This window comes from Guillardia theta (assembly GCF_000315625.1).
Source record: "Guillardia theta CCMP2712 unplaced genomic scaffold GUITHscaffold_54, whole genome shotgun sequence".
NCBI lineage: Eukaryota > Cryptophyceae > Pyrenomonadales > Geminigeraceae > Guillardia > Guillardia theta.
Window position 1 is genome coordinate 371,883 of NW_005434620.1, and position 11,661 is coordinate 383,543.

General features: G+C 55.9%; 4 protein-coding genes across 4 annotated transcripts; 3 read left to right on the forward strand and 1 right to left on the reverse strand.

Moving 5' to 3' along the window:
- Window positions 1–282: 282 nt before the first annotated feature.
- GUITHDRAFT_141435 (hypothetical protein) lies at window positions 283–3,088 on the reverse strand (the record flags this gene model as incomplete). Its single annotated transcript, XM_005829161.1, has 13 exons — window positions 283–357; window positions 383–412; window positions 441–506; window positions 662–730; window positions 778–896; window positions 948–1,073; window positions 1,121–1,229; window positions 1,278–1,344; window positions 1,786–2,051; window positions 2,100–2,265; window positions 2,324–2,424; window positions 2,481–2,652; window positions 3,006–3,088. The coding sequence occupies 13 exons, from the start codon at window positions 3,086–3,088 to the stop codon at window positions 283–285; spliced, it is 1,449 nt and encodes a 482-aa protein (XP_005829218.1).
- A 679-nt stretch (window positions 3,089–3,767) lies between these two features.
- GUITHDRAFT_141436 (hypothetical protein) lies at window positions 3,768–5,136 on the forward strand (the record flags this gene model as incomplete). Its single annotated transcript, XM_005829162.1, has 8 exons — window positions 3,768–3,829; window positions 4,153–4,307; window positions 4,372–4,592; window positions 4,692–4,746; window positions 4,798–4,860; window positions 4,913–4,944; window positions 5,006–5,057; window positions 5,111–5,136. The coding sequence occupies 8 exons, from the start codon at window positions 3,768–3,770 to the stop codon at window positions 5,134–5,136; spliced, it is 666 nt and encodes a 221-aa protein (XP_005829219.1).
- A 911-nt stretch (window positions 5,137–6,047) lies between these two features.
- On the forward strand, window positions 6,048–9,279 carry GUITHDRAFT_111801 (hypothetical protein; the record flags this gene model as incomplete). Its single annotated transcript, XM_005829163.1, has 13 exons — window positions 6,048–6,575; window positions 6,805–6,860; window positions 6,916–7,066; window positions 7,116–7,190; window positions 7,257–7,310; window positions 7,382–7,420; window positions 7,467–7,550; window positions 7,758–7,838; window positions 8,078–8,243; window positions 8,408–8,451; window positions 8,499–8,606; window positions 8,910–8,978; window positions 9,031–9,279. The coding sequence occupies 13 exons, from the start codon at window positions 6,048–6,050 to the stop codon at window positions 9,277–9,279; spliced, it is 1,704 nt and encodes a 567-aa protein (XP_005829220.1).
- Window positions 9,280–11,095: 1,816 nt separating this feature from the next.
- Window positions 11,096–11,491, forward strand: GUITHDRAFT_111802 (hypothetical protein; the record flags this gene model as incomplete). Its single annotated transcript, XM_005829164.1, has 2 exons — window positions 11,096–11,203; window positions 11,243–11,491. 2 exons carry the CDS (start codon window positions 11,096–11,098, stop codon window positions 11,489–11,491), a joined length of 357 nt encoding a protein of 118 aa, XP_005829221.1.
- Window positions 11,492–11,661: the final 170 nt, after the last annotated feature.

Below are 11,661 nucleotides of genomic sequence, written 5' to 3' on the forward strand. Positions count from 1 at the left end.
GGGAAGTGAAGGAGGTGGAGGTGTGTGTGGAGGATAGACGTGCTGCTCCTACCCATCATGTGAACGATCCTGGCGGCCATGGGTGACCGGGTGAAGGTCGAGGACGCCATATCCAGCTGTGTTGAGGAGGGAGACGGTAACAGAGGCAGAGGCGGATGAGGAGGCGGAAGGACGTGAAGGAGGGCAAGAGAAAGGCGGAGAAGTGTTGGTGGACAAGGAGCAGTAGGAGTAGGGAGACGAGAAGTAGGAGGAGGAGTAGGTGGAGCGGAAGCAGCAAGTCAATCATCGTGCCGATCTGGCAAGGGAGAGGAAGTAGATACCGGCATGGAAGAGCTTGATGGCGATCTTGTTGGCCTCCTGCATGCGAGGATCGTTCATGTACCTCCCTGGCCTCTTGCTGAAATCCCAGCTCCTGCAGGCATCAGGTCATCCGGCTGGACCTCTTGTCCTCCAGCATACGCGTCCAGAGTCGAGTCATGAAGCGCTTCCCCTGTCCTCCAAAGGATCTGCACTCGTGCCGTGAGTCAACGGGGAAGTGGATCAAGAAAAGGAAAAATGAGAAGGAGAGGCGGAGGACAAGAAGGAGCAGAGGAGATGGAGAGGGAAGAGTAAAGAAGAGGTAGAAAGAGGGGCAGAAGGAGAAGGACGAAGGTTTCCTTACCGTGCCATTGACTCCCTTGAGAGCTTCAATCAGCACCTTCAAGTTCTCCTCGTAGTCTCCCAGCGGAGCCTGCGAGCAGCGGGCGCGTGAGATGGGGAGCAGCGCCGGCCGCGAACCTTGAGAATGTCAAAGATCTGACTTCCAAGAACAATCACGTCCTCCTCCTCTGGCGCCTCCCTGCTGATCGTGTCTAGGAGATCGTGGATTGTGCTGTTGAACTTCAGGCGCCCTGTGCCTGCCGCGACTTCCTCTCAGGCCTCGGGGCTCCTCCACTCCCTTCCCTCACGTTCGTCGGTGATGCCCAGCGGAAGCTCGGCGAACGGCTGGTGATCGGCAAACCTCGCAAACCAGTGGAAGACGATCTTGGGGGGGCCAGGGAAGACTAGGTCCTCGTGCTCCTTGATGGCGTTGCCTGTGGCGGAGGGTGAGGAGGGAGGGAGGAGGAGGAGCATTGCTCACATGTGGAGTTGAGGAGGCAGACAAGGTCGTAGTACATGGTGCGAACGAGCGATGTGCCGGAGAGGAACAAAGTCGGAGGCTTTCCTCCCTTGCCGACGCAGCGCTTCAGCTGTGAAGCATCAGGGTGAGCAAGCAGGGGAGGAGGAGGGAAAATCACGTCCGAGCCGTTGTAGGGGCGGAGGACACATCGATATGGAACCCAAACCCAAGGATCGGCACGCGCTCTGCGTTTGATTCAGAATAAGAGAAAGGACGGCAGAGAGGAGGTGACGTGAGGGGAGAGGAGAGATGGATGGAAGGAAGGGAGAATTGGGGCATGGTGTGGAATGGAGGCTCACGATAGGAAGGGAGGATGGAGAGAGAGAGAGAGGGATAGAGGGTCGAGGGAGGGATGGGATGGGAGGGAGGGAAGGATGGGAGGGGAGGGAGGGGAGGGAGGGGAGGGAGGGGAGGGAGGGAAGGGAGGGATGGGAGGGATGGGAGGGAGGGAAGGGAGGGAAGGATGGGATGGGAGGGAGGAAGGGAGGGAAGGGAGGGATGGGAGGGAGGGAGGGAGAGGAAGGGGGAAGGACGGTCACCCATCATCATCATGCTGGTCAAATCTTTGAGATTCTATACCCCCACAGTAGTCTCCGTGCCACTGGCAGACATCCCTCCTCACCCACCTCCCCCCACCCCACAGGTAAGGATCCGCAGCACTTGCTCTGCCCTTGCACAGACCCTGAGGCTGCTTGTTCGGCCCACCGTCATCCTCCCGCTGGCTCCACCCCTCTTCTACCTCCTCCACCTTCTCCACCATCCTCTGCCCCTCCTCGTCATCGTCAACCAAGACGGTGAAGGGACTTCCATAGATGTGCTGGTTGACAAAGAACCGAGGAATCCCCTGACCTGGATCCGCGATCCCGCTGCCGCTAGCATGCAGGAGCAGGATCTGATGAAACAGGAGGTTAACCCATTGCACATGTCACAGACAGCTTACGGTAGCAGTGTACAACCCCGGCTCCCTCGGGCGCCATGTGACCAAGTACTCCCCATCCGCCCTCTCCTCCACCTCCCCCATCACAATGGCAGGCCCCGAAAACCTTGCACGGAAGAAATGAGCTGAGTAAGGCGTGCCGTCGGCGTCGGCGACTGTGATGTTGAACCTGATATAGCAAGGGAGCCCTCAGATGCCGCCGGGGGATGGACAAGGAGGAGACTCACATGCATGCTCGACTTGCAGAGCACTTGGACGCGCTCGCTAGGTCGATTCTGATGTCGTTAACCCACTTCCAGCCATTCTTGACCCAGATGCTCCTCGAGTCCTGGCGGCAGCAACACCCTCAGAGGTGCTAGCAGAGCAGGGCTTGCCCTCCTCCACCTTCTCGTGTGCGAAGCCGTCCTCATCCACGATGTTGATCCGAATGTTGTGGCGCCCAACCACCAGCCCAGGCACTGCGACAGTCAGAGTCGCGTGTTCGTTGACTAGTGCCTCTCTCCCGTTGATGACGAGCTGCACACGCCATCCCGGAGGGAGCGATGAGATTTCGTACCTGTTACATGATCATCATGGTGACTTGAGGCAGATGGTATGATGTCACTTGATTTGGACAGATTGGTCTTCGTAGAAAACTTCATCCTTGGACGGTAAATCGACGTGGACTCGCACGTCTTCAACATCGATCTGTGATGATTCCGTGGTAGCAAGGAGAACCGCGAGGGAGATCAAGATGAGGGAATTGATAGAAGTCATAGAAGGGAACGCAGACAGCCAGGAGCAGTACGAGGGAGTAAGTATAGCCAAACTGACTGTAACTAGAAGCGTTGTAAAGCAGGATAGTTTTCTTGCTGCAAGTCAGGTATGAAACTAGAGCTAGGGATTGAGGGAGTGGAGTAGGAGCACTACATGGGGAAGGTCAGAGAGAGGAGGGGGAGGCAGAGAGAGGAGGGGGAGAGAAGGGGAGGGAGAGGGAGGGAGGGATTCTGCATTGCGAGCCTTTCCAGACATGGATATGAATAAAATGGGATCGATGTCTCAAGTTTCCGACCCGGCCGGGCCCGGCCCGGGCGGCACATGAGTAGTGACTCAGTTACTCAACTTGAAGTATACGGTATCATAGTACGGCGAGCTCGACGCGGCGCGGCCGATGATGTCGTGACGAAAGCCATGATCCTGGACCGGATGCCCTCGGATCTTCCTCTGTGCTGCTGCCATACGCTATGTTGAAGTTTGCTCAGTCCGAGCGGCGGCCGACACGATCGGACTTACCGGGTCCGACCTGGCCGAGCCGCTAAGTTTTAGCAAATAACCCGGGGCGGCCCGGCCTGTAACTGAGGCAGTCATTTTCAGCGCCTTATGAGCCTCACTGGGACTGAATGTGACAAGGATGAGGGGTACACTCAAGATCACTACGGGTACTTTCCATGTTGTGATGAGGGGTGTCCAATAGGAGAGTTGCCAAATTCAGGGGTCCTCTGTTACACGGTACATGAGTGAGCCCTGAGGTCTATTTCCGCTCAGCCGCTCAAAACTTCCGGAGGGGGGCTCTCAATATACTAATATGACTACCCCACCCAGTGAATGAGCTGGTTCGATGAGGGGTATTTTTAAGTTTCATCACAATGAATCGATACCCCGGCGGGAGAAACTGAAGTCGGAGCGAAGAACATGTCGGAGGAGGCCCCGCTAGTCAAGGATATCTCCAAGAACATCCCCAAGGATCTCGACTGGTGAGAGTGAGCGAGTGATCACTTGCGAGCAGGAAGAGACGGAGAGAGAGAGAGGAAGAGGACGGAGAGAGAGAGAGGAAGAGGAGGTTCTACTGAGAGGACCTGGCGAGTGAGAGAGTGAGCGATTGCGATAGGGGGAGACAGGCATTGATTGTGTGATAGAGAGGACGACTAGTGAGAGAGGACGACTCGTAAGTGAGAGTGCGAGAGAGGACGAGCGTGCTTGTGTGCGAGGATACGTGCGAAGTCAAAGCACTGGCGGCATGCCCTTGGACAAATTACGGGCCAGTTGGCGGAGAATCTGAAGTATGGTGTCGTTGCAGGAGCGAGACTATCTACCCTCAGTTTGTCAAGGACGGTTTCGTGACCGCAACCAATGTCGTCAAGTCCTCCGCTCAAGTCGTCGGTGCTGAACTTGACCAACATTATTGTATCATCGTTCTAACTGTAGTTCCAGGCCAGGGTGCTGGGGCTGTCGGTATATTTTCATCCTCATTCGCAGACATTCCTTGTATCGTATCTTGAAACTTGTGCCTGATCAGGTGGAGCTGTTGCTGGCGGCGTGAACGCTGTCGGTGGTGCTGTCTCAAACACTGCTGGTGCCGTCACGAGCTTTGTCCCCACTCCTCCCACTTTCAACGCAGCACCTGCTCGCTGGGGCGGCAGTGAGCCCTCCATTGAGGAAAGGACTAAGGCAGACATTGCTGGATGGTTGGAGAAGGTCAAGCTTGAAAGCCTTCAGGCCGATTTTGCCAGTGCCGAGGTAATCTTGTTGTGATGCTAGTTGAATTCCTGCGCGTTGCTTGTAGGATCGATTTCCCTCTCCCTCTAGTGGATCGGAGCTCTGATTGAATGGTTGTAGGTCGATGGTCCTGCTCTTGCCGCCATGGTCCAGACTTGGGAGTCCGACAAGCTTGGTACGCGAAGGAACCATGGAACGATGAACTCTGTTGATTTCCTGGGATTAGGTTTCGTCAAGTATGCTCAGGAGAATCTTGGATGCAAGAAGCCTGGACAGGCCTTCCGTTTGGGTAAATCCAAGACTGAAGTTATGGGATGATGCTGATTGCATACGTGCTCCAGGATATTCTCTCTCCAGACTTCACGCGTACAAGGTCGGTTTGCTCTCAGATTAGATTGCACTATCGCCCTTGTGGTGGTGACTATTGTCTTTAGTGGCCCAAGAAGGAGGAGCCTGAGAAGCCCAAGGACGAGAAGCCACAAGCAGGTACGCCCTTCTCGTTGCTCCGGTCACCTCGCCGCCTTGATCCTCATTGACAGAAGCAGCAGCTGAGTCCGACGTCTGAACGGGACGTAGCAGCTCGCGCTCTGTGTAAAATCTATTTGCGAGAAGAGCAGGCACTTCATGCATGTTCTGGAATGATTCAGCATTAATCTTCATTGAATTATTTTGTACTGTTATAAACCGACAGTCGTCATTCGGGGGATCCAAAAGCTGCCAGGCATTCGGAGAAGTGTGATTCATATCTGTCTCGTTCTCTGCCGGCATGTCAAGTCACTCAAGAGCGCGACAGAAAACTTCTTGTTTCAACTTGCATCCCAATATCGGATATCTCAAACAACGTATCATCCGTGCATCGTCGGATCGAAAACTGTTTCTAGCAAGATCTGAACATTCTCACTGTCACACTGAAGTTACACCCATGTTCTGCTTCTCTTTTCGCTCCTCTTTCAGTCTGAGTCTCTTAATCCCATCTCGTCTCGCTCCTCCTCTTGCTCTCCTCCGCCTCCCCTCCCCTCCGTTTCCTCCCATCCTGCCCATTGAACGGCTCGGTAAATTTCCCGTAGACCTTGTCGCAGGTTCATTAAGGAGTACCGGGTACTTTCTAACATTAGATGGGGGTGGGGTACTTCTCTGAATTGCACTCCGAAATGGCGGACTTCATGACGTGGCCAAGGAAGGAGTAAGCAGAGAGCAGGGAGAAGGGAGCAAGAGCAGAAGTCAGGATCAGACAAGAGGGGGAGGAGGAGGAGGAGAAGGAGGAGGAGAAGGAGGGGATAGCTGTCACGAGACCAACCAAGATTCATCTTGCTCGTCCAGCGCCTTCTGTTTTGGTGTGTTGGAGGAGGAGCAGGCGATGAATTGAACTGTGCACAAGACATTGAGGAGCATCCGAGGTCTAGCAACATGTTGAGATGGCGGCGGCTTGTCTTCTTGGCCGGCGTCCTTGTCGTGTTTGGGTTCATCAACCTGATCATGCTCTCTAGCCTGTCCGACGACCCAGCGCTCGACGTCCGCAGGCACGAGCACTTCCTGAGCCCCTCGGAGGGAGGGCGGAGGAGCTTCAGGGACCGAGCGAAGATGGCGATCCAGAGCATCCTGAAGAGGAGCACACGGCGAAGAGCCGTCATTGTGACCAGCCTGCCCCTCGACCACAGCGTCGGAGCCCTGCTGCATGTGCTGGTGGAGAACGGGTTCAAGACCAAATTCTGCCGGGAGGAGGTGAACTCCTGCCTGGCTCCTCCTCCGGACGGGCAGGTGGTGTACAGCTTCGCATGGCTGAAGCGGGAGGGGCATGAGCTGGCGGAGAGGGTGAGGGGGTCGGTGGTGACTATCAACTCGTTCGGGGCCGGGTGGAAGATGTGGAGCAGGCGATCTCTGTGCTTGGCGAGCAGCAGGAACGCGCGCTGGTTCAACGGATCCTCCGGCTACATCGACTGGCATCCCCCGTGTTTCAATTTCCCTGCGCGGGCTGAGGACGTGTACAAATTGAAGGGATCGGAGGTGAGGGGAACATTCAGCGACCGAGAAGAACACTGTCTTGCTGTCTTGCTGTCTTGCTGTCTTGTCATATTTTCTGCTTTCTCTAATCTCTTTTGTTTACTCTTCTTCTTGACTTCGTGTCTTCTCTTCACTTCTGTTCGTCTTTCCTTCTTCCCTGCCAACTTCGCTTCTCCAGCATACCATTTCATATCATGTCTCAAGCCGTGTTGACCTGACCCGTCGTTCTCAGAAACCCTGGATCCTTCACAGTTCAAGTCAACCCAAGAAGACTTTGTTTCGGTCAGGGTGAGTTGTTCTCCGTGGTTGATCATCCAGCGTTACGTTAAACCGTTCCCTCCAGTTCTGAGGCCATCGAAAACGTACAAGTCGGCGTGTTGCAGGCAAATACTGCCTGTCTAGCCTGCCTGCCTGCTGACAGCAATGTGAAGGAGTACATCTCAAGCCCGCTCCTGATCTACGGCAAGAAGTTTAGCCTGAGATTCTACGTCGCTGTGAGCTCAGAACGATCAGTTGTGTGAAGTTCCATGACAAGGAGGGCAGGTCACGTCGTTGAACCCTCTGCGCTCCTACATCTTTGACGACGCCAACGTTGCGCTTGCTCGTGAGGCCTTCTCGGTGAGACGAGGACGTCCTGACCGTCCTGACCGTCCTGACCGTCCTGACGGTCCCCGTGGCTGCTAGGGAGCGAGCGAGGAGGGGCACAGGACCTCGGAGGTGGAAGGAGACGCGAAGATGGTACATGGGCAGTTGATGGGGAAGCGACGCGTTGACTGGAAGTCCCTGCCGCAGTTGACGTGGAGGGGCAGAAGAGCGTGCTGGAGTACCTGAACGCGTCGGGACTTGAGGTGGAGGAGAGAAGGGGAGGAGGAGACGCTCAATGGGGCCTGGCAGGTCGGGGACCTCGAGAGGAAGATCGAGGAGAGGATCGCCGTTGCTGTGCTATCCGCCTGCACCCTCCACTCGTCCCCTGTTGATGTGAGACAGGAGGAAATGACTACTTGCTTCTCTTGACTGATACGTCAACTCCCCTCCCTCCCTACCTCCCTGCCTGCGTGCCTCCATCCCTCCCTCCTCTCGCTCCCTCTCGCTCCCTCTCCGCCCTCCGCCCTCCGCCCTTGCTTCCTCTCTCCCTCTCCGCCTTCCACCGCCCATTTCTTGGTCTCCCTTGCACTTTTCCTACAGGGTGCTTCTCGCTTGCGACGCTTCAAGCTCCTGGCTGTACATGTCTTGATTGATTCTTCTCTTTCCCCGTGGGTTGTCAAGGTGAAGAATCTCCTTCATCATCTCCTATATCACTCCTGCATTGTTCTTCTCTCAGCTGACGAAAGGGCCTCCTGTCCTCACTTCTTCTCCTCTCTTCCCTCCTTCCCTCCTTCCCTCCTTCCCTCCTTCCCTCCCCCATCTCCTCCTCCTCCCCACCCGCCCCCTTCCTTCCCTCTTCTCCTCTCCCCTCCTCTCCCCTCCTCTCCTCACTCCCCTAACACGTTTGCCCACTGCTTCAGATCGACCCCTCCCCCAACCTCAACGTCCGCAGCATCTCAAAACCATCGGCGAAGCCACTGCAAAAGGCCTTCAGAAAGCTGCTGGCGGCACAGGAAGACCGCAAGAAAATGTCCTGGCTGACTCGTTTCAACACCATCAGACTTTTCTCGCGCATGAGACAAACAGGTCTGAGACAACCCTCCTTCTTCCTCCTTCCTCCTCCCTCCCACCATTCTCTCCTCTCTCCTCACTTCCTCCTTCCACCCTCTTCTCCCTCCTCCCTTTCTCTCCCCTCCCGTCGTCTCTTCCTCCCTCCTCCCTCTTCATCCCTGCTCAACCATCCACCACAGCCGAGATGAAGGACGACGAGTTCACTCCAGGAACCAAACTTCGGGTCAGCTTGCACGTCTTGCAACAGAGTCTCTGACTGCTGACGGTCAGGTCGACATGCTGAGTGGACTACTGAAACTTCTCGACGTCCATGGCATCTCCCCGTCTCCTAAGAAGAGACTTACAGAGGAGCTGCTCTTGACCTCCCTTGAGAAGAAGGTCGACGACTTCCCCTCTCTGTACCTCTGCTTTCTCGCTCCCTTGACCCCTCCTATTTCCTTCCTGAAATTTCTCCGCTCCCTCTCCCTCACCCTCGGCGCTCTCTGCCTCTGCCTCTGCCTCTGCCTCTGCCTCTGCCTCTCCGAGGTTTCCTCTCCCCCCCTCCCCTCATCCTCTGCTCTGCCTCTGCCTCTTCCCCCTCTGCATCCATCTCCATCCTCTCTTCTCCCCTCCCGTGCATGCCTCCTATCTTCCTTTCATCCCTCCCCCCACCTCCCACTTGCCGCCCTGACGTCACTTCAGATCTCCTCCTGCGTCAACAAGTCCATCGACGAGATGACGTCCAAGAGCAGCGAGAGCAGCGCGAGGAAGGTAACGGGCCGGATGGACTGCCGTCTGTGCCATGACAGGCTTTCTCCCGCAGCAGGTGTCAGGCAAGCAGATCAGCGCCATTGTAGCCTTCGAGCAAGAGAGGAGGAGGTTGAAGGGGCGGGGGGTGGCGAGCTTTGTTTCCCCGGGAGGGGGATATGCGGAAGATTCGCAGGCAGGTGTCTTCGAGGAGGAAGGACCTGTTCCTGCAGTGGTGGATCCTTCATCAGAGGTCACGATGTTTTGCGAGTGCGGGTCAAACTTGATCAAGCTGTTATGCTGCCTTTCCTTGTTTCAAGTATGATGTTTCATGAATCTTCCATGTTAGCAATCATTGTCTTCTAACTTTACTCTGGAGCTCGCTGGCCCCTCGATCAACTTTAGCTTGTACCTGCTTCCCGCTCCCTCCCTCCCTCCCTCCCTCTCTCCCTCCCTCCCTTCTTCCTCCCCCTGCTCCTGCTCCTCCCCCTGCTCCTCCTCTTCCTCTTCCACTCCCTGCAAGGCCTCGTCCTTGCCGTCGTACTCCCCTTGCGATCCTTCTACCTCTGCTCCTCCTCCTACCCCATCACGTTTCCTTCCACTCGTTGAACCTTGACATATCATCAACACAACTTCGCTCTTCCCCTCCCCTCCTCTTACCACTCACTGTCGCTCATCAGCTCCAACACCTTCCTTGTTGGACCCTCTGTGACAATCTGAGCAACATGGTACAGTTCCTCCTCCTCCTCCTCCTCTCACCTTGAGCCAAGTCCGCTCCTCCCCACCTCGTGATGTATGCTGGAGGACCAGTCTGTTTGCATTGTTTAGGATCATGATGATGATGTTTGGATGATGATGATGATGATAATGATGATGATGATGGTGGTGGTGGTGGTGGTGGTGGTGGTGGTGATGGAATGATGGAAATGGTGGCGGCGGCGGTGGTGATGATGATGATGATGACGACGACGACGACGATGATGATGATGATGATGATATGATGATAATGATGATATGAAGAAGAAGATGATATCTTGATGATAGTAGATCTGAAGATGGCGAGAAATCCCTCACATCAGGTTCAGCATAGAGAGCAGAAACGTTGGAGGCCGCGAGGAGTTCCATCTCTCTCAGCTCTCTAGCGCAGGAAGGAAGTCAAAAACATCTTGGCCTTGAAGAGCTCCAGTACCTGTCCCTGTAGTACTTCTCCTTCAATCTCGCCGCATCCTCCTCGCCATGAACTGACGACTGTCAGTCACGCGCTGAGAGACGAAGAGGAGGAGATCACCTGAGCTTCGCAGTGCTGTACGCCCTCCTCCTTCGTACCGTGCACCAGAGCGCAAACTACGTGGAAGGGGGCGCGAGCTCAGGAACGCATGGGCTGCCGGCGCAGGCAGAGAGGAGGAGGAGGAGAGGGAGGAAGTTAGAGCAAGCAGGACAACCAGGAACGAGCAAGGGAACGCGTAATGATGAACTCTCGCAGCCCCTCGAGCCTCTTCCCCCTCCTCCATCGCGTCTCCACCACGGTCCCTAAGGACTTCGCTGATTCCGCCAAACGCCCCCTTTGCCCCCTTGTACCCCTTTTCTTCCCCCCCTCCCTGAATCCCCGCCGCCGCCGACTCGTCCTCCTTGGATCTGCCAGCCCTCCCGCTTCTCGCTCTTTCTCCCTCCTCCCTCCTCCCTCCTCCCTCCTTCCTGCATGTCTTCTACAGCTGTATGGCGAACATGTTGGCCGACAACTATCGTCATGGTCGCGTGCATGGCGGCAATCCAGGCAGCAGGAGCGGCTGCGCCTTCCCATCCTCCAGCCTTCGTTCTTCGCGCCCCCTCGCTGCATGGAGCACAAGTTATCAACCGGCGGAGGTCACAGAGAATGGCGGTGACCGCCATAATGGAAGGTGATGGCGGGGGAGGCGGACGGAGGAGGGAAGGAGGGTGACGCTTGTGGAAGCAGAGGAGGTGAAGGTCAAGGCCTGACAGCGGGTCTCTCTGCCAGTGTACTCGGTCTGCTCAGGGCAAGGGAGCCGAGCGAGCATGAACATCGCAACGTACGTCAGGTATCCGCCATGTGTGTCAGGGGGTGCGAAACTTACCCGGTCATGGCCAGCGCCGCCTCGATCCCCCGCGAAGGGCAGGCGCCCATGTACTCGGTCGCGCTCTTCAAGACCTCGGTGTCGTATGAGAACGTGAAGGCAAGCGGGGAGATGCTGCTGCAGCTGCTGAGCAAGGAGCAGGTTCAGGCTGCGAGGGTACGAACATGAGAGCTGGCTGACTCTTAGAGCCTGCAGTCGAACCTCGTTGAGACCCTCGGGAGGAAATCAGCTCGTGACGTCGACAAGCTTGAGGAGGCGATGAAGCTCGGGTACCAGGTCGGATACCACGATGACATCCCCTTCATCGAAGAATCGCTCTTCGTGTGCAAGCTCCAGGTGTCCTCCTGCCCCCCAAAAAAGCCCCCAAAGGGAGATAAGCTTGGAATAAATGTTCTTGCAAGGAGAATACGGAGGCCCATGTGTTTTATCTGGTTGATGCAATGATAAAGAACATCCAACATCGTTCGACATGCTGCCACGGATATTACGAAACACGCCCCCTATCGCAATCTCGACGTTCTAGTCGAAAGAGATGGGCGTGACGTGGCTATTCGTTCGTGCCTAGGGATGATAGGTCACACGAGGATGTATACTTTGGATAAACTGCTCTAATC